Here is a 19,841-nt window from a genome sequence, read left to right as displayed (position 1 = left end):
TGTGTGTGTACGTGTGTGTGTGTGTATGTGTTTCTTTTTCTCTGCTGTGCAATGCATCCTTTCCTCCTCCCACCCCTTGCCCTGCAGGAAACGGGACAGGAAATATGCAGGACCGTAGAGAATACTGCCTCCAATCTCCCCAGCTCCCAGCCCAGCCACTAGAAGCCCAGTCAGCGCTTTAGCTTCTTCAGCCAAGGATATTCCCTCAGTCGGAAGCAGACGGCTTAGTCTATCCCCAATTCTCCAACTTCAGGAGTTTCAGGGGGAGTCAATGGTGGTCTATCAAGACCTTGGGAAATTCTAACAATTACCTCTCTCTCTAAGACTTTTTCTTGCTTTCTAAGAAGGAAAAATAAATCTAGCGGAAATGTGGAACGCCCGCTTCTCTTATTTAGTGGCAAATGCCATTAACTTGAATGCCAGTTTCTGGGCACTGCTCTGATCCGACCCGGGAACTCTGATATCCTGTGCTTCTAAGGGTTTCCTGATGAACCAGAAGAAATGGAATTTCCCATTAGGAAAAATTAGGGACGTGGCCCTAAATTGAAAAGAGGATTCGCGGGTGTAGATTGAGAACTAGAAAAGCATCAATCATTTTCGACTTCGATATCTTTTTTTAAAAAACTCAGAAATGACTCCTTAAGGTTATCTACATGCCCCTAAAGCAACATATTATAGTTATTTGCTCAAAAGTACAAGACAACAGAAGAGAAAATTCTCTTATAAATCCATTCACGTGTATTTACTTGTGCGTTGGGCAGTTTGGGTTTTGCCTTTTTATCACCAGCATGGAGCAAAGCCTTGCACTAACAGGTGTTTAATAAATGCTAAATTGAATCGAATTATATTACATTTTAGTGTTACATAGACTGCTTACAATTTATTTGCTTTTATATAAAGTATTACATTTTTAACTTAAGTTAAAACCTTCTAGCTTTGGCTCCTTGAAATTTTCAATGGGCTTTTAAAGACCAATACGACCACTTACATCATCTTAAGTCAAAAGAGTTTCAAAACATTTTTACATCATCTTTAAGAGTCAAGAGAGTTAAAAACACTTATCTTTTAAATTAATTTAGCCAATAGCACTAATGAAATTGTTCAACTGCAAAAAAAAAAAAAAAGACATCACTGTCCCCTTTAACTCCTGGAAGGGGGTTAGTTTATTTGGTTAATCCCAGTTAATTCTGTAATCAAGTGTTCCTTGTGTAGCATTTTTAGATCAGCTTGTTTTCTGGAATATTAAAACGCAAAAGAAACATCCTCCTTTCTGTAGGAAGAATCAGGTATAGAGAACTAAATTCATATTGCATGCAATGTTATAGGTTAAGGTAAATTCTTTCTGAATAGGCTTTTTGAACAAACCATACTTAGGTTTAGCAATCTTTTAAAAGTGATAAATAATTAACAAATTAAAATGTATTAAAGAATTAAAGTGAAGAATAGCATTATTCTTGTCAACAATGGACTATAAGGTATTTAAATACCTAATTCAATGTTCCTAGTGCAATGGGATATTTAGCAAAGCTTTGTAGGATTAGTGATCAAGCTGCTCTCCTTATCCTCAAAGAACTGTTCTGAGGTCTATATTCTTCCTTTCTCCCAGTGATCTTTTGTGAACTCCATAGGTTCATTTTTTCTAAAAATGACTCCTAAATTCAAATACCTACTCTTTCTCCATTTCCCTCCCGAGTTTCACTCCCCTATCAACTGTCTTGATTACCAGACATCTTCACTCAGACATTTCCAAATTCATGTACAAAATAGAAGTCATTATCTCCTTTCCCCTTTCCTCCAGCTCTTTTACTAATTTCCCTATTTCTGATGAGGGCACACCCTCTTTTTTGTTATCCAGATTTACTTCAACATCATCTTTCTCCCTTACTCCTCTCTCCATATACACTGAATTACCAAATATTATGAATTTATTCATATGCACCCCTTTTTTTCATTTATGTGGCCAACACCCAGTTGGTCCTTCATCATATTTTGGCTGAATTACTGCAATAGGCAAAACTTTTACACAATTGCTAAACTGATATTCTTAATGTACATCTGACCATACTTCTTTTCTCCTCAAAAAACCTATTGCTTCCAAGATAAAAACTCCTATACGATTTTTAAAGTCCCTAAGTCTTATTCGAATCTCCTTTTCCAGGCATTATTATTCCCTCTCATACAGTATCCTCATACACTACCTACTTTCCAGCCAAACTGGTCGGAATTTCTTAGTACCCATAAAAACATTCCATCTCTTACTTATGTACATTTTGCAAAGGCTTTTTTCCCCATCCCATCTAAACTATTACCACTAAAACAGCCAGATATTTTTCAGATAATGCTGTTTCACTATTCGTAGACCCAATATATATGAAGGTGATTTTTTTTAATCCAAATTTAAGACCTGACTAAATTTCATTTCATAGGATCCAATTCTCTAGTCTTTTTCTGGATTGTCCAGTATTAGTAATTCCTCTTAATATTTCTACGAAGATCTTTATCCCAGGCAATAGGCAATGAGTTATCAACGAGTATGGTTCAGCCGTAGAGAAATGGCTAAGGAATGATGAGAGAGGTTGGACAGAGCAAAATTATAGAAAGGTCTTGAATATAAAATATGAACTTAAATATAAAACCTTTATAGCCTGATGCAAGTAAATGACATAATGAAAGTCATGTCTTAGAAGGACTGTTAGAAGGGTTACAGGGTGGATTAGGGTCATTTTAATATATGTTCAGTCATTTATATAGTCATAGCAAAACTTTTTTAATAACAGTTCATTATAAGAACTCTTAAAATCATTAAAACAAAGGGTTTGGTAGTATCTTTCACATTTGTATTAGGCATCTAACCATCTAGAAGGAAAATGGTGATCATATTTTAGATTACTATCTTTTTTTTTTCCAAACTTAAAAAAGGAGAAGAAAATGCCAACTTAGGAAAAAATCTCTTTATTGTGATGATTTATTAATATATATTATATATCAATCATTTAATTTAACCTTGAAAAGAGCTTTACATACACAAAGTATAAAGTTTTGTTTTGACAGTAAGTGGCTCAAGAAGTGCCATTATAATAAAGCTAAGGATACAGATCTGTGTCTTAATGCTCCTAAGAGGTAAGTCATGAAAGCACTAAATAATAAATATATCAAATAAGAAAAGCACCGAGACAGCATTTTGAATGGGAGTCAGAGTTCAATAGTTCTTATTTCAATATAAGCCTACTAAGAACAAGACCTGAATGATGCCCCCGTAAGACAGTCCAAAGTCATAAAAAATAAGGGTTGGGACAAGAAATAGTGGAAAGATGTCCAGTTAAAAATAATGCAAAATAAGAAATTCTTAACATATCTAAACATTGATTTTTAAAAGATAATAATGCCTCCAGAATAGTGTCCATATGTGATTTCCCCCTTTTTTCTTGTTTCCTTCACTTTATAATTAGTTATTGGCATCTCATTCATGTTTTGCCACTGTCTCATGAGGGCAAACATAATAGCTGAATTGCATTAATTTGATGTGACTGACCTAAACCCTTAAAGCTCGAACCACTGCTTAGTATAGCTATAATTCATCAGTAAGAGAGAATAAAGTTGACATATCAGTAGTTTAAAAAAAAAAAAAAAAAACTTGATAAATGAGATTTTCTGAGTATCATGTATAAAAAGCATGCTTTGCATCTTTGGAGATCCAAAAATCACAAGGAACGAACCTAAAGTATAAACTTAAGGGTTTTAATAATGGAGGCAGAATAGAGAATTTGCAGAACAAAAATAGGTGTGGCAAAACAAAGCCTAAAACAAGGTTCTCTAGAGGCAGCACTTCTGATGATACTCTACCAATATTAAATAACTAAAGCCGATATCCAGGAACTGACAATTATGTATAGAGAATGGCTAGCTGGCCTAGTAGGAGGTATTTTCTGAGTGTGAGGTTGGAAATTCCTTGAGATCTTCACACAAAGGTCCTGGAATGGCTACTAGCAGTGATACACAAAGGGACCCCACATATCTTATAAGTTCCTTTGAGAGACTCCAGTATAAACTTGAGTTGGCTAAATACAGTCACTGAAGGTTGGTTCTTTTATAGGTACTAATCATCCTGTAAAATGGTGTATACATACGATGAAAAAGTTTCCTAATCTATCTCCTTGGCTAAGCATTGCAGGGGACTCTACTCTGACCTCAGGCATATGTCCTGAATTTTAAGTTATGTGTTGTTATACGATACACTGTACAATTGTAAAACTGGAGTCTTAACTATTTTCATTAGTGGCGATGCGTTTTTGGTCTTAAAATAATGCACAATGTATTTCTCTCAGTAATATTTTTCCTTACAGAGCAATAATACAACAGAGCAGGCTTTTTTGCATGTTAAGTAAATGAGGGCAAAAGAAATAAAAAATATTGCTGGAATATGGTAGAATTTCTTGCTAGTGGTGCACCAGAATTGTTCATTGTTGAAATCTTTTAAAAGGAGGAAAAGATGGAGATGCGTGTGTGTGTGTGTGTGTATCTCTGTATTCTGACTTTCTTCTTTTTCCATTTCAAAGAAACAAGGTAATCAAGTTTCCAGGTTCTTGATAACTGTTTCAAGATTTTCTATAGCAGCCTAAAAAATCCCTAGGGTGGCTAACTTCCAAATTTGGAATCATCTCTCTAAACATGTCTAAACAACTTCTAATTCAATTTCAAAATCCAATGCATTTTAGAAATAAAATGACATAGGTGCATTCTTTAAATGCCAGTCATGAATTTACCACTTAGTTAAAAATAAAGAAATTACTGTATCAAGTCTCTACATAAGTAAGCCAAATAAAATACTTAAAAAGGATATTCGATCTGGCCTCTGGAAGAGACACAGCCTATGACTGCTTCTAAAATCTCCTGAAAGGAGGTGTGTGTAATACAGCATTATCCAGTATCACATTATGTTTCCATAGTGTCACAGCACTCTCACTGCAGATATGGCATATTTCAGATATCTCCAAAGGGTAAACATTTGACATGAACATGAATCCTATTGCGATTCAATCCATTTCAGTCATATTATCAATATAACTATTAACTGGGCTAACCCAGATTTATTCTCATGAACTAAACTCCTTTCTTTCAAAGCAGCTGAACTAAAGAATTCAGTTATAAACTCTTATTTCACACTGACCTAGGAAAGGTCAACATAAACATAACATGATTTAGTTTTCATGACAGCTTTGACTTTTTTCTTTAGTACATTTCCATATTAATCCTAAGTGAGCTTTCCTAGAACATACTATGTAGGGAAAAACATTAGAAACGCTGTCCTATACTGCAGTGTTCTACCAAAATTCCTAATTGAATAAAGGTTTATCTCATAGTTGTCTGTCATTCAGCCAATGCATGATGAAAGGGTATGGGTAAAGAATATTACAAGTACAAAATATTTAACTCTGGGTCATGAACAAATTTGGATAAAACCTCAAGCCTTCCACTGAATCATCTCTGCAAAGATGGCCCATCTTTTCAGCAAGAAGCAACCTAAAAGACAAAGATAAAAAGAAAATGAAATCATTTGTATATTCAATTAATCAATCCACAAGGATTGATTAAATCCAAATCATGCTACCCACTAGAGACACAAAGAGGAAAATGGAACAGTACCCTCCTTCGAGGAGCTTAAATTCCAGATGGAGGAATCGTGTATATCTATGGGGATATATGAAAAAGAGGGCACTAGCACCTGGGAAAATCAGGAAAGGCAATACATAAAAGGGAGGATTATTTAGGATGTAAAGTAGGAAGTCTAAAAGGCAGGGGGAAAGAAGAAATGCATTCCTTTTGGTCAGAAGACCCAGCTCAAAGGCACAGAGATGGAAATGGAATAATAAAAAGATTCATTTTAGATGACTAACAGAATATGCAAAGGGGAATGATAGACAGGAAGATTCAACATTTAGGCTGGAGTGAGATTTTAAAGGTTTTAAATGCCACAGTGAGCACCTTATATTTGTCCAGGTGGGTAGCTCAGTGGACAGAGCACTGAGCCCGGAGTCAGGAAGAAAAGAGTTCAAATTTGGCCTCAGATACTAATTGTGTGACCCTAAGCAAGTCCCATATCTGGAGAAGGAACTTTAGATTTTTGCCCAAAAAATCCCAGAGAGCACTGGCATGCTATGGTCCATGGAAGAGTTGGACACAACTAAATGACCGAATAAGATGTAAAGATGTAAAGTAAGAAATGTAAGTGACTGGAGGTTACCAGATCTGGCAATCTATCTGTGGTGAGAATTTGTTGAAGAGACCCTAAAACTGTGAGCCAGGGTGATCAGAAGAATCTAGCTGTCCTTGGGAGTGATAGATAAGTTTGGAAGAGAAGTGGGTTTGGAAAGAGAAGCATGAGTTATTTTGGATAATTTGAGTTTGATATGTTGATGGAGCATGCACTTTAACATATTCAATAGTCAGTGATGTATGAACCAAAGTTCAAGAGAGACTAGAGCTGCATGCATACACACACACACACGCGCGCACGCGCGTTTTTAATGTGTATATCTGAGAGTCACATGCAAAGCTTCCATAATTAAATCAATGGGAGCATAGAAAGAGGAAAAAAAGGTGGCCTGAGGCAGAGCTTCAGAGTACACCCACAGTGACAGGCTATGATACGGATGATGATCCAACAAATGAAATTAAAGAGGAGCACTCAATTTGGCAAGATAAAAACCGAGAACAATTCATGGCAACCCAGAGGAAAAAAAAGTATCCAGGGGAAGAGGATGGTCAGCGATGTCAAAATGCTTAGGGATTAAGTAAAAGCCTTCAGATTTGGCATTAAGAGAACACAATGATAAATAGTAACAAAAATGGGCAATACACCCAACATAATTTACCTTTCTTTAGCTAAAAGAACAGACATTCCTACAAGTTTGGCAAATTCTTCGGATGTGAGAGATCCCTTTTCCGATACCTATCACAAAGAATATCAAAATAAAATGTGTTATGAATTTAATTGGCAAGACACAACACTTAGTCCCATGAATCTGATCAAATGGGACATTTTAAGATACTGAATGTATTACACATATTCAAATAGTATTAACAATTAATTTAATTTTCTTTACTGTTGTTTTGACTCTACCTACCTCACAGTATTATGAGGAAAGCATTATGTAAACCTTAAAGAGCTATAAACATGAGATAATACTATTACTAAAATGAGGACTCAAAAGAAAATATTTCAAAACCTAACAATCTAAATTATAATATCTCCATAATAGCATAAAATATATCTATAATATATATGGCAGATCTATGTGGTATCATGCTGCTGCATGGTTCAACTAACCATGGAAGAGGTTAATTTAAGAACTTCATGAACTGAAACATTTGAAATTCAGAGATCAGAGTGAAAAGGGATCTTAGTGAATCATTTTGTGAAACTTTTCCTTTCACAATGAGGCTATTGAAACAAAAAGGAATTCAGTGATCACCACAGTTGTTAAAATTATGCGAGTTCAATAAAGACAAAAATATTTCAAGCGTCTTACAAAAGTAACATCAACAGAGAAAGGAGCTTGGTCACTCTCCTCTAGGCTTAGGGAGTCCTGTGCACACAGTAAGCACCTAGTCTCGCTGCTGAAATGAACTGAAGCAAATCTTCTGACACAGTTGCCTGAGTCAGTAGCAATTCCTGTACTCACTACTGTCAAAGCTCAACCACATAATGCTTTAATTCAAAACCAAAAACAAAACAGCCAAAGCTAAGCCTACTTTTCATTTAGTAGGCTTTTTAACATTAACCTACTTTTTCACTTATTTCCAAGAAAAAAGGGATAGGTAAACTGATGTTCCAGAGAACTATTTAATTATATGTTTGATGCACACTGCCTCCTTAATATACTATGGTGCAAAAAGATCTGTGACTTTGTGTGTCTGGAAAACTTCCAGACTGGGACTATCCTATCCCAACACAGAATGACTTAGCAATGTGACATGCAGTGACTTAGCAATAAGCAACCATCTCTCAGAAAGCTTTTATTAAGTGCCTAAGATGTTCCAGGTATCAGGGAGTGGATACAAATAGGCTGTAGCCTTTGTCCCTCTTTTGTTAGTGAGTAAATAAGAACACAAGCTGGATACTCCAATATACACACTGACTAATGAGAGTGGTGGAAGAGGCACCCACTGGGGGAATTAAAAAAGACTTCAAGAAGTAGGTGGTACCTGAGCTGACAAGGAGGCCTGAGGGCAGGGAGGCTAGGTAGAGCTCCTGGCAGTACAAAAGCCAGTAAGTTGCCCAGGGTTGCACAGCTCCAAGAGTCAAAGTTGAGATTGAAACACAGGCCTACGGGATTTTATATCAAGGGGTATTATCTACCATACCACAATGCTTCACTCCTTAAGAACAATTTAAAACATTAGAAATTATATATCTGAAAACAGCTTTTTTAACATGGCAAACTTCAAAAGGAATTTGTATTCTTCAAGTTTTACACCTAACAAGCTTAAAACATCTTTGCAGACTGTGAAAGGATATCCAGGTCACATACCGTCTCTAATGCTGAAGCAAGCATTTCCTCCTCATTGTGGGACTGAAGCTCAATGACCATGACACCACTGTCAAAAATTCGGAGTCTGAAAACAAAAGATGAGAATAAAAATAAATCATTTGGACTCTTCAGCAGCTAAGTAATCTCAGCAGTTGAAAACTTGTAGAGGGTTTTTATATTCATATGTAGGAATGATGTCACAGCAGAAATAACATTTAAAACATAATAGCCCAAGAAACTGTGAAAAAATATTTGATCAGTGAAATACAGATTACTTCATGACTTCCTCTCATAATATATTCTTATAGTGGGAAAAAGAGGATAAACTGAAGCCTGACTTTCTTACTTGTAGATTATGCAGATCAACCCTATGTGAGAAGAGCTAATCATTTTGCCTTTATTTCTTATTTCACTGCCAAATTCTTCTAGCCAAAGAATCTGTTCATCTGTCCAATCCCGACCCCTCCACTAATTATATTATTAACTGTATGTCTACACCCGCCACCCTCCACTAAAATCTATTACTATCATGTCTAATGTGGATATGACTCTTAATTATTAAAGGTTATGCCAGAGGACTGAAAGCTCTGGTTGAGTTTAACTACCAAAGCAAGAAAAGCTTAAGCCGTGAACCCTGCCACAAATCGTACTGTATACATGCTGTCCAAGGATCAACTTTACTAAGAGACATTCATCACAGAAAGTTAACTATCCAAAAACCTCAATTAAGGCTTCAAGAGATTACAACTTGAGCTAGTGGGAAGAATATGCCAAGAAAATCAAGAGATTCTTGTATTCCTGCCATATACAATCTCAATGGAAACTCAGGAGATAGAGGAAAAGTATCCATGTAGGGGAAGCATTTGGTTCTCCCTACTGGCTCCTGTCCAGCTATTAAAACTGGCAAAGCAACCGAATGAGGCCCAAGTGTCCCTACTCAGTCCATCCTCCATTCAGCTGTCAAAATGATCTTTCTAAAGAGCAGGCCTGACCATACCACCCTTCTACTCAATAAACACCAGTGATTTCTTATTTAAATATTTGGCTTCTCTCTATACCTTCCAGGATCTAGGAACACTAGCCTTTGTGCTATTGTCACACAAAGCTGTGGCTTTGGGCCTTTGTGCTGTTGCTCATATTTAATGTTCAACATCACATGCAGGCCAGTTTCACTGGTTCCTCCTTTCTCATCTCTGTCTTCTCATTTGCCTAATTTCCTACAACATTCAGTTTAAATTCCAGTTTCTTCACAAGATTTTTCCTGTTTAAACCCCACCCCTGATCCCTATACCTCTAGTGCCTTCTCTTAGAGGGCAGGGGCCATGGATCTTTTTTTCCCTTTTCTTTGAAATACCCAGCACTAGTATATAATGTGTTTAATAAATATTCGTTGAAACAAAGAGAAATCAAAGAATTAGTCAATTTATTCAAGTTCCTGCAAAAAATCAATAATAGGCTTTTAATTTCTTTTTTGGTTTCAAGATTATGACCTTTAAAATATAGCTATAAAAAGTTTAGCCAAAGACTCCCTGAATCACTGACAGAATATAACAAAAAGAATCTGGGAATGCAGAAATAGCCCTTGAAGTTTAGACAGGCTACTGAAACAGATTCAGTCAACATGCATTTTCCAAATATCTTTAGTATGGCAAGTATGATTTGGGGTCTTTGCTGTGCACTAGTATAAAGATCACATTAGTAAAATAAGCCTAGCAAGTACTATCAGAGTTCAAATTGCAAAGATTTATTGTCCATCTTAAGACTTCCCCTTACCTGAGAGGTAATTTCAGTGCTTCCAACATCTTACAAGCATTTACTAAGTCCTCTGGCGAGAGTAGCTAGTAAAAAGAAATAACCTTGTTGATATTATAAACAAACATATAATGTTATTTAAAAGATACATGAACCACAAACGAGAGAAGCTTGTAATCCAAAGGCATATTTATCAAAGATTTTAGGTGATATGACCTAACCACCTGAAGGGCAATATGAACCTAAGTGGAAATTAATCAACTCCCCAAGGAGGCGATACCCAGATGTTCACCATTACCTTCTCTCTTCCATGATCAAGTCCTATTCACGAAGTGAGGATGCAGCTCCCAATAAACTAAGCCCACCCTTGTTCTCTCTGGCAAAGGAGGGAACTGAGGAGTGTTCCTGGATGGGTCTCCATGCAGTTTCCACTGTGTCAAATTCCTGGAAGTAACTCCTTTAAGATACAGCTCAAGTGCAACCTTCTATGGAATAGTCTTTGACCATCCCAATAGCTGTCAGCTCTCTCCCTTCCAAACTACCTTGTACTTAACCACTTTGTATTTATTTTCTTTAAACTTATTCCACAGAGATTATTTCATTTGTACTTGTTTCCTCTGCTTTACATATAGCAGGTATTAATAAATGCTTTACTGACTGACTAAAGTAAGTTGTGTGAAGATGAAACTTCAACTTTCCCATTATATGTTAGATGGAATTTTTAAAAAATAGTAAAGACATTTACAAGATGCCCAACAATAGTTGGCTTAAACATAAAAAAAAAAAAAAAAAAAAAAAAAAAAACCCAACACACCAAGCTTATAGAAACAAAATCCCTTTGTAGCAAATGCTTGTAAGATATCCAAATTGCTTTATTTTTAATGGAATTCCGTTAAAGGGTTACAATGCTAGACCATAAGATTCAGAACTGGAAGAATCACTAAAGATCATCTAAATCCAAAGCCTTCATCTGACATAAAAAAAACACACAGAGAAATCACATTCCTAGATTGCAAAAACTAGAGAAGAAATGAAGCTAATATCCATCAGAAGTACTTTGAACCAGGAGAGGCAATATAATAACAGTAACATAAAACATATATTAAATACCTATTATAAGCCAGGCACTGACTAGATAATGGGGATACATGTACCAAGAATAAAACAATTCCTAGTCACAAGAAGTACATGTTCTAAGGGATGAGACACATTACATATAAAGATATATGTAACTTAAATATAAGGTGAATAAATACAAACAAATATAAAGTAGTCAAATTTAAGACAGGAAGAAAAACACTAGTAGTTAATAAAATAAGGAAAGGCTTTATGGAGAAGATAGTACTTGGGCTGGGACTTTTTGAAGGAAGTAAAAAGGAAGTATTTCAGGCAACCAGCAGAGCATAGAACAAAGGCACAGAGATGGCAGATGGAGTATTGTTGCTGGTGGGGTTTTTTTTTAAGCATTTAATTATTATGTTTAGTTAAATATAGAACCCAATAATTTAAAATAGAATCACTCTGGATTTTACATGTTCTAGTAATTTTCTAATTTTTTTTTTCCCCTCAATAGCATTTTATTTTGCCAATTACATGTAGTTTTCAATGTTCATTTGTTGTAAGATTTTGAGTTCCAAATTTTTTCTCCCTCCTTCTCTTTTTTGGTCCCTCTCCAAGAAAGCAAGTAATCTGATAAAGATTATATATGTATAATCATTTTAAACATATTTCCACATCTGTCAGGTTGTGAAAGAAACAGATCAAAAGGGAAAAATCATGAGAAAGAAAAAGCTAACAAAAAAAAAATGAAAACAGTATGCTTCAATCTGCATTCAGTCTCCATCATTCTCTCTCTGGATACAGCTAGCATTTTCCAAGAGATGTAGCACTGTGTGTATAGACCAGCTAGAAGAACACTCTGGCTGCATTAGAGAGGTACAGGAGGATAGTGTTGTTCAGTGAGGCAGAAAGGTGGGGTGGGACAAGGTTGCAAAGGCTAAATAGAGAAATTTATATTTTATCCTCAAGGCAAGATGAAGTTGGGGAGTTGAATGAATAGGGAAGTCAGATAGTCAGATTTATGCTCAAGGAAAATTACTTGGAACATGGAGGATGGATTAAAGAAATGAGAGACTTTAAGGCAAGGAATTCATTTAAGAGGCTGTAGTCAAAAAGTGTTAAGAGCCTAAACTAAAATAGTAATTTTGTGAGCAGAGAAAGAAGGGTGAGATGTGAGGGACACTGTGAAGGCAGAAGGTAGAAGGCCAGATTTGGTAACTGAGTGAATAACAGGGTGGGAGAACACTGAGGAGTTGAAGATAATGCCAAAGTCATACAGCGGGGAGACTAAAAGACTTCAAGAGAAATAGGGAAGTTTGGAAGAGGGAAGGGTTTAGGAGAAAATAGGAAGAGTTCAGTTTTTACATGTCTTTGGCTTGAGATCTGTCTAGGACATCCAATCATACTTACACCATTTCAACCCTTTCCTCATCCTAGATCCATATGGCACCTTTGTTTAGGTGGTTGAATTTTTGGACATGGAAAAGGATAGGAAATATGGAAAAGTCAAAAAAGAATGGAACACTTTTAAGTATAATGGCTACTTTGACGAGAGGTCAAAATAACTTCTTTCTTCATTACTACCTATTACTCCATATTCAAGATCTTTGGTACACTAAGAAACCAGACCAGGGGCTTTTTATACAGCATTATCCAATGCATTGAATTTGATATGACTAAGTTAACAAAATACTTCTCCTATAGGCAATTCTTCATTAACATATTTAACATTAAAATGAAAAAAAATTAAAATCTTTTAAAGTATTTTTAATCTTATTAATAATAAAAATTAACATAATTTTTTAAATAAATAGAATTATCCTTGAGAGATTTATTATAATAGGATTTTCCCTAGATTTCATCAATGTCTAGATTCAGGAGAATGTCAGAAATGATTTCTTACTTCCATTCCTCGAGCTCGGTTTACTAAACAGTATACCTCTGTGAGCGACATTATTCCCCCTCGTTCCTGTTTAAATATGAAATAAATAAACTTAATACAAAATATTGTGGCAAAGCTTCCTGAAATTAATATAACAATATTAAATCAAAGTACACCAGAAAATATGAATTAAAAAATACTGAGACAAATTCCATATTCAAATTTTAAAAGTTCCTTTTCAAGTTCAAAAATAGGGTTACAATTAATGTTTAATATTTACTAATTGTTCTATAATTCATAGTTTTATAATCATAAGGAACAAGGGGCATTAGAGATCATCCAAGAAAGATATTCCTATTAGAAACAAAAATATATTTTACAACAACCCTGACAAGTGGTCATCCAGATTTTTTTTTCAACACCTTTCCAGGCAGTCCTTTGCTTTATTATATTAAGACATTCCTGCTTATAAGGAAATCTTCTTTGCAACTTCCACTATTAGGTGGAACTGTAATAGTTCCACTCCCTTGAATCACAAAGAATAAATCTAACCTTTCTTTTCATATGGCAGCTGCCTTTTAGGCACTTGAAAAACGCTATCACCTCCTCCACCTTCTTCCTAAAACTCCTTTCTTCAGGATTAGGTGCAATGTAAAGCCCTTTTAGAGAATATATATGGAAAAAAATATGTACATTTCCCCTGTATGTAAAATTAGAATATTTACAACTATCATATAAAATAGCCCACTAATCTGTCTTAAAGACTATTTTGTTTTAGGTATTTGGAAATGACATGAGTTAGAGATGGAAAACAAATGAACCTGTAATAAGATATACTAGTATAATTTTTTACTAAGAAAGCTGTATATCTAATAATAATCTATAAAATATAATTACAGTAAAAATTAAATGTAAGAAAGCAGAAAACTTAAATTTCATTGAAACCAATTAATACTTATTTCAGAAAGAAAAATTAATTAGCTGAAGGCTAATCAAAATATGAGAAGGGGTACCTCTTTCAAGGTTTCTGATGACTTGACACTGAAGGAATTAAATACTAACAAAAATAAGGAATTTTTATTTTGCATTTACCTCTAAAGGCACCTGAAGTATTCCCGCTAGTTGTTTTGCCAACTGCATATGGTAATGTGTGCCTGAGCCATGTGTTTCCCTGGTAACTGGATTAGCTATACCCATGCTCAGCAAGTAAGATTTAAATCTGATAGTCTAAATGGGAAAGAAGAAAAAATATATATATCAAACATATGGCAATTAGATTTTTTTTCTTTTAAAGTTTAAGATCTTTATTTCTCCTGGCCACCAATTAAATGTTTAAATACTTTCACTCTTTCCTTCCCACTTCCTTCAATTTATTGAGTCTTGAAATGTGAAGGGACCTTAGCAGTCAAGTCACTACATGCTAAGACATCTTTACAACATTCTCAACAAAGCACAGCTAGCCTCCATTTCAAAAACTTCAGTGAGAGAAATTCACTATTTTCCCAAGGCAATCCATCACTTTTTGTTTTTCAGTTATTTCAGTCATTTCTTATTCTTCATTACCCAATCTGCGTTTGGTTTTGTTTCTGGCAAAGATACTTCAGTGGTTCATCATTTCCTTCTCGAGATCAATTTACAAATGAGGAAACAAAGGCAAACAGGGACAAGTGACTTGCTCAGAGTCACTCAACTACTAAGTATCTGGGGTCAGATTTGAACTCTGAAGGATGAGTCTTCTTGATTCCAGACTTAGCAGTCTACCCACTGCACCATCTAGCTGTCTATCATTCTGGGCTAGTTCTTTTTGCAAGGAATTTTTTCTTTACATTGAATGAAGAGTCAAAATCTTCCCCCTCCCCCCCGCAAATTCCTATACTATAATTTATAATCTCTCATTATTTGTAATAGAAAAAGGATTTTCAGCAATACTCTGGATAAATTTAATAATATAGCCTCCCCTTCCTTCAGCCTCCCCTCACTTCACCAGTCTGGCAATTATGAACATTAAGGTAACAACCACATTTAATACCAATCACAAGGTTATCATTAGAATAAATATCCTCAAAAACCTCAACTTCAAACAATTTTGAGCCTAAAAACTGATTTTCAAAAAAGTTGTAGAAAATCATCATCTTTTAATCCCCTCCTTTAATATTCCTAGCACCCTCATATTTATAGTTCAAGAAAAGACTTAAAAATCATCTATTATCTGTTATTGTTAACACAACAACTTTAAGTAAAAAGTCTTATACTTCTGAAATATTTTCATTCAGTTTCAAGTCCCCAGAAACAAAAACTCTCTATTAAAAGGTAGACCATCAAAATATTTATACTGTTTGCTTGTTTACACACACACACACACACACACAGCTTTCAATCCTTAAAAAATGCAAAACACTTACTTCATCTTCTGTGATATCACCTTGTTTATCCTTAATTTTATTAGCTATAGATTTGGATAATTCAACCATTTCCTTTGCCTGTCAGAAAAAAGTATCCATATTTTCTATTTACAAAAGAAGGTTCATGTTTAACATATAATGGATTACTTGTTTAGGGGAGGAAGTGGGAGGGGGGGGATTTGGAACACAAGGTTTTGCAAAGGTGTTGAAAATTGTCTTTGCATATATCTTGAAAATAAGAAAATATTTTCTATATACAAAAATTTTTAAAAGCAAAATATGCTTTAAAACAACACAACTATTGTGAATATAACAAATGTAAATTAATATACCTTGACCATGAGCTTGCTGAGGTCTTCAAAAGCCTGAAATGAAAAACAATGAAGTTTTAGTAGAATGGATATAAAAGGATCCAAATATTTTAAAATAAAGAAAGAAATGTTCCTTTGATAGCTTCATTATGATATAAATTGAAGATGGAAAGGTCTCTCTAGCTAAGAAATTTATAAAACTTTCGGAAAAATCACTATGAGTAAATACAAATATGCTAAAACTTCAAATAAACTGAATAACTTTTTTTTTTTTTAATTTCCTCAAAAGCACCAAAAGAGTGCTGCACCTGAAATAAGGAAGACTCCTCTTCTTGAATTCAAATCTCACCTCCATTACTTACTAGTGTGGCCTGGATAAATCTCTTACCCCAGTTTGCCTCAGTTTCCTCATCTATAAAATGAACTAGAGAAGGAAATGGCAAACCACTCTAAGCTCTGTCAAGAATATCCCAAATGGAATTACAAAGAGTTGGACAAGACTGAAGCAATTAAACAACAAAAATTTTTATTGGTTTAAAAAATAAAAGGGCACTTCAGAACTTTCAGAAAACACAACTTAGTTTGCCTTGAAGTCAGTAATAAAATACTGCCATTTGATTTCCCTCATTAAGAATTTAAGGACCAAAGCTGTTTTCCATGGGGTTGCTTTGTTGGCCAAAAATGGCTAGTACAAATGCAGAAACATTCAGTAGAGACATTTTTACCTTTAATAGGAAGGTGGGATTTTGTACTTATATGCTTTGAATATCAGATTTCTTAATAGTGATTTGATTTGAATAGTGAGATTTGTGTATGAGATTTTTACAGTGTGGTCTTAATACAAATAATGAACCTCAGTGAAGTGATTACATGTAATAAAATTTGCACTAGTTGAAGTTGTAAAATTATGTAAAATTTTCATAATTGGTTCTTATTAGATGAAACTGTACAGTAGAAATTTGAATAATGTAACTTTCATACAATTCATTATTTGTTATTCATTTATTAATCAGGATCTGGTTGCATGTTTGTAGTGCTGTGTATGATGGAAAGGATTAGATTTAAAAAGACATACACACTACATACATATATGCCTACACACATGCACACATAAATGACAAAAACATATTCCTAGGACTACAGCTAAATAACCCATTTCAATGATTCAATGATTAAGTCAACATTTAGTATTACACCTCATTATATTCTGATCTCATTAATATAGATAGTCCCTTCAACAATGCCCACCATGACCCATGCATTTCATTGCTTAATTTACAAGGTATATGCATGGGTGATTTTACAGCACTGACAATTGCCAAACCTTTTGTTCCAATTTTTCCCCTCCTTCCTCCCACCCCCCCTTCCCCAGATGGCAGGCTGACCAATGCATATTAAATATGTTAAAGTATAAATTAAATATAATTTCATTGCTTAATTTAAATAATGAACATAAAATTTTTTTAATTTACTGAAATTTTCTCCAAAAATATCATCATGAAATTCCACAGTGAAAAGGACAGATTTTGTTGTTCAACCTTCACTCAATAAGTATGCCAGCAAAATGTAAAACTTAACATTCTAACAGGAAATGACTAGTTATTGAAGTGGTAATTATTTCTGGGTCAGCTGACTATATATACTTGTCCACAGACATGTTACAGCAACAATCAAAATCTAAATTAGATACTAAATTAGAAGAAAAAAAGATATGACATACAATTGGGGCAATGCCAACCTGATCTATTTAAACAAGTTCTTAGAGCCAAAAAAAAAAAATAGATAGAAAGCAGATATTGATGTAGATATGACTATTCCTAAGGAAGTTTAACCTATATAAATCAATCACCACAAAAAAGAGATTAAAAAAGCCTTGAAACCTCCTCTGGTAGCACACACTTGATCTCCTTGCCAAGTAAAGAAATAAGGCAGCCAAGGGCAATACCAATTTAAAATAAACTCATTTGTAGAATCTGACAGAGGAAGATGATGGAAGATCATCAGCAGTGCTCACTCATAAAAACAGCAAAACGTTAAGGAGAAAAATCAAATCTACAGAAATCTTGAAAAGTGAACCAGATTTTAGGGATATTTAAGGATGACATTAGAAGAAAAACAACAGATGAAGAGTCGAAATAATTTCTAAGGTTTTTCAAAACCAACCTTTTCCTCAATCAAAGGAAATAAAGTGGAAAGAGTCCACCCCAAATGGACTCTAAAATCACAGTTCCTGATGAACTACCTGAGGATGGAGAAATGGCCCTGAAGAAAAAACAAAGATGGGATGAGCACCGGACCAGACCTCATCTAGGCAAAGGGTATCTGTGAGGCTGCTATTAAAGGACTGGGAGCCTAGGGTTAAAAAGGGCCTCGGGGACCCTGTCACACTGGAATTCGAGTGGCTTGCCCAGGATCCCAGAGGTAAAAGGGAGATCTCTGGGGCCAGCACCCTTCCCACCATCCCACAGCACCCCAAGCATTTGGAAAAATCAAAGTTCTCACTGGCAATGAAAACAAGGCAATTAAGAAAACAGCACTGACCTCCACCCACTATGCCTCCTCTCCTATGAAATGTGTGAAGATAATCCATCCTTGCATTGAAGGCCTCACTGATTAAAATAGGAGTAGAAGCAAGGAAGGTTTTTTTTTTTGTTGTTGTTGTTGTTCTTTTAGAGCAGAAATGCAACTGACTGAAAGGGGTAAAGAATAACAAATGTGCCAATACTCAATTTTTGTCGGCTCTGAAAAATCCCATTATTTGATTGACCAAAATGCTACTTCCCTTTCTTAAAGGCTCTCTACCCAAAGGGTATACCCCATTTAATTTTCAAAATCACTTAACAGTTCTTGAAAGATAAATCTTTACTCAGTAATTCTATAATTATTAACAGCAAATGAGGCATAAAACAAGATCTACAAACTAAAGATATTTATCAATGTTATGGAGACTCTCAGTGCAAAGTCCAAATAAAAACATAGTAAGGTCTTTCAGAAGCATCTGCCTTTGCAGATGACATTGCTGATGACTAAAAAAAGCAACCCCCAAAACACTATATAGACTCCCCTAAAAAGACCCATAATCACTCAGAAGAATTTTGGCTAACAATCTATGCAAGAACAAAAAGTGGAAGAATGCTTTATCTAAGCTATGGCATGCAGCTGGATGCAGGAGGCTCATGCTGCTGGTCCTTATATCTTAGATCTTACTGCATATGGACAACAAACTGGGCATAGAATTAAACAGGAAGAGATTAGAAAGAATTGAAACAAAGACCTATCTTTTTAAAAAAATCAACATTCTTTTAGTGATGTTGTGTGTCAAATCATGAAAATATTAAAATACTAAAGCTGTAGGTCACTCTAACAAAGGGGAGTGAAAAGACAAGCAAGTGTGATTAGGCAACAACCTATCACCAAAAATAAATGGTTTAAAAGATTTTACCAAAGAGAAATATGAAAAGAAATAAGTTGGGCTGCTCATGTATCAAGAACAAAGGCTAAGTGGACAACTCACATCCCTGGTCAGAAAAAGTCAAGCGTACAAGCATTTATTAATAAGCAGCTAGCACTGCTAAGCACCAGGTACCAGCAAGAATACTGGCAACACAGAGAAAGGCAAAACCGTCTCTATTCTTTATTCTAAGGAGCTCACAGGCACTACAAGGGGAACAAGATGACAACAACCATGCACAAATGCATACACAGATAGAACGGAAAACAGAGATATAAACAACATGTAATCTGGAGAGGATCTCAGAAGGAAGACAATAGAAGGAGCAGGAAAAGCTTCTCTCTGAAGGTGGGACTTTAACCAAGACTTGAAGAAAGCTAGTGAAGTGAGGGGGTGAGATAAGCAAGGAGAGGAGCAGGCCCAGGGGACGTCTAGTGAAGAGGCACCAGCCCA

The 19,841-nt window shown here is 35.1% G+C and overlaps 1 protein-coding gene across 2 annotated transcripts in view; it reads right to left on the bottom strand.

Moving 5' to 3' along the window:
- Positions 1 to 2,941: 2,941 nt before the first annotated feature.
- Positions 2,942 to 19,841, bottom strand: part of VPS36 (vacuolar protein sorting 36 homolog) — a 40,818-nt gene continuing 23,918 nt past the window's right edge. For both annotated transcript variants that reach the window (XM_031961967.1, XM_031961968.1), the window contains 8 exons: positions 15,959 to 15,991; positions 15,627 to 15,704; positions 14,317 to 14,451; positions 13,246 to 13,311; positions 10,305 to 10,369; positions 8,532 to 8,616; positions 6,873 to 6,949; positions 2,942 to 5,520 (listed from right to left, as the gene is read on the bottom strand). In XM_031961967.1, coding sequence (XP_031817827.1) covers positions 5,427 to 5,520; positions 6,873 to 6,949; positions 8,532 to 8,616; positions 10,305 to 10,369; positions 13,246 to 13,311; positions 14,317 to 14,451; positions 15,627 to 15,704; positions 15,959 to 15,991 — 633 coding nt within the window. In that variant the 3' untranslated portion in view covers positions 2,942 to 5,426. The remainder of the gene's footprint in view (positions 5,521 to 6,872; positions 6,950 to 8,531; positions 8,617 to 10,304; positions 10,370 to 13,245; positions 13,312 to 14,316; positions 14,452 to 15,626; positions 15,705 to 15,958; positions 15,992 to 19,841) is intronic.

The sequence above is a fragment of the Sarcophilus harrisii genome, chromosome 3 (assembly GCF_902635505.1).
Source record: "Sarcophilus harrisii chromosome 3, mSarHar1.11, whole genome shotgun sequence".
NCBI lineage: Eukaryota > Metazoa > Chordata > Mammalia > Dasyuromorphia > Dasyuridae > Sarcophilus > Sarcophilus harrisii.
This window is presented reverse-complemented; position numbering and strand designations above follow the sequence as displayed.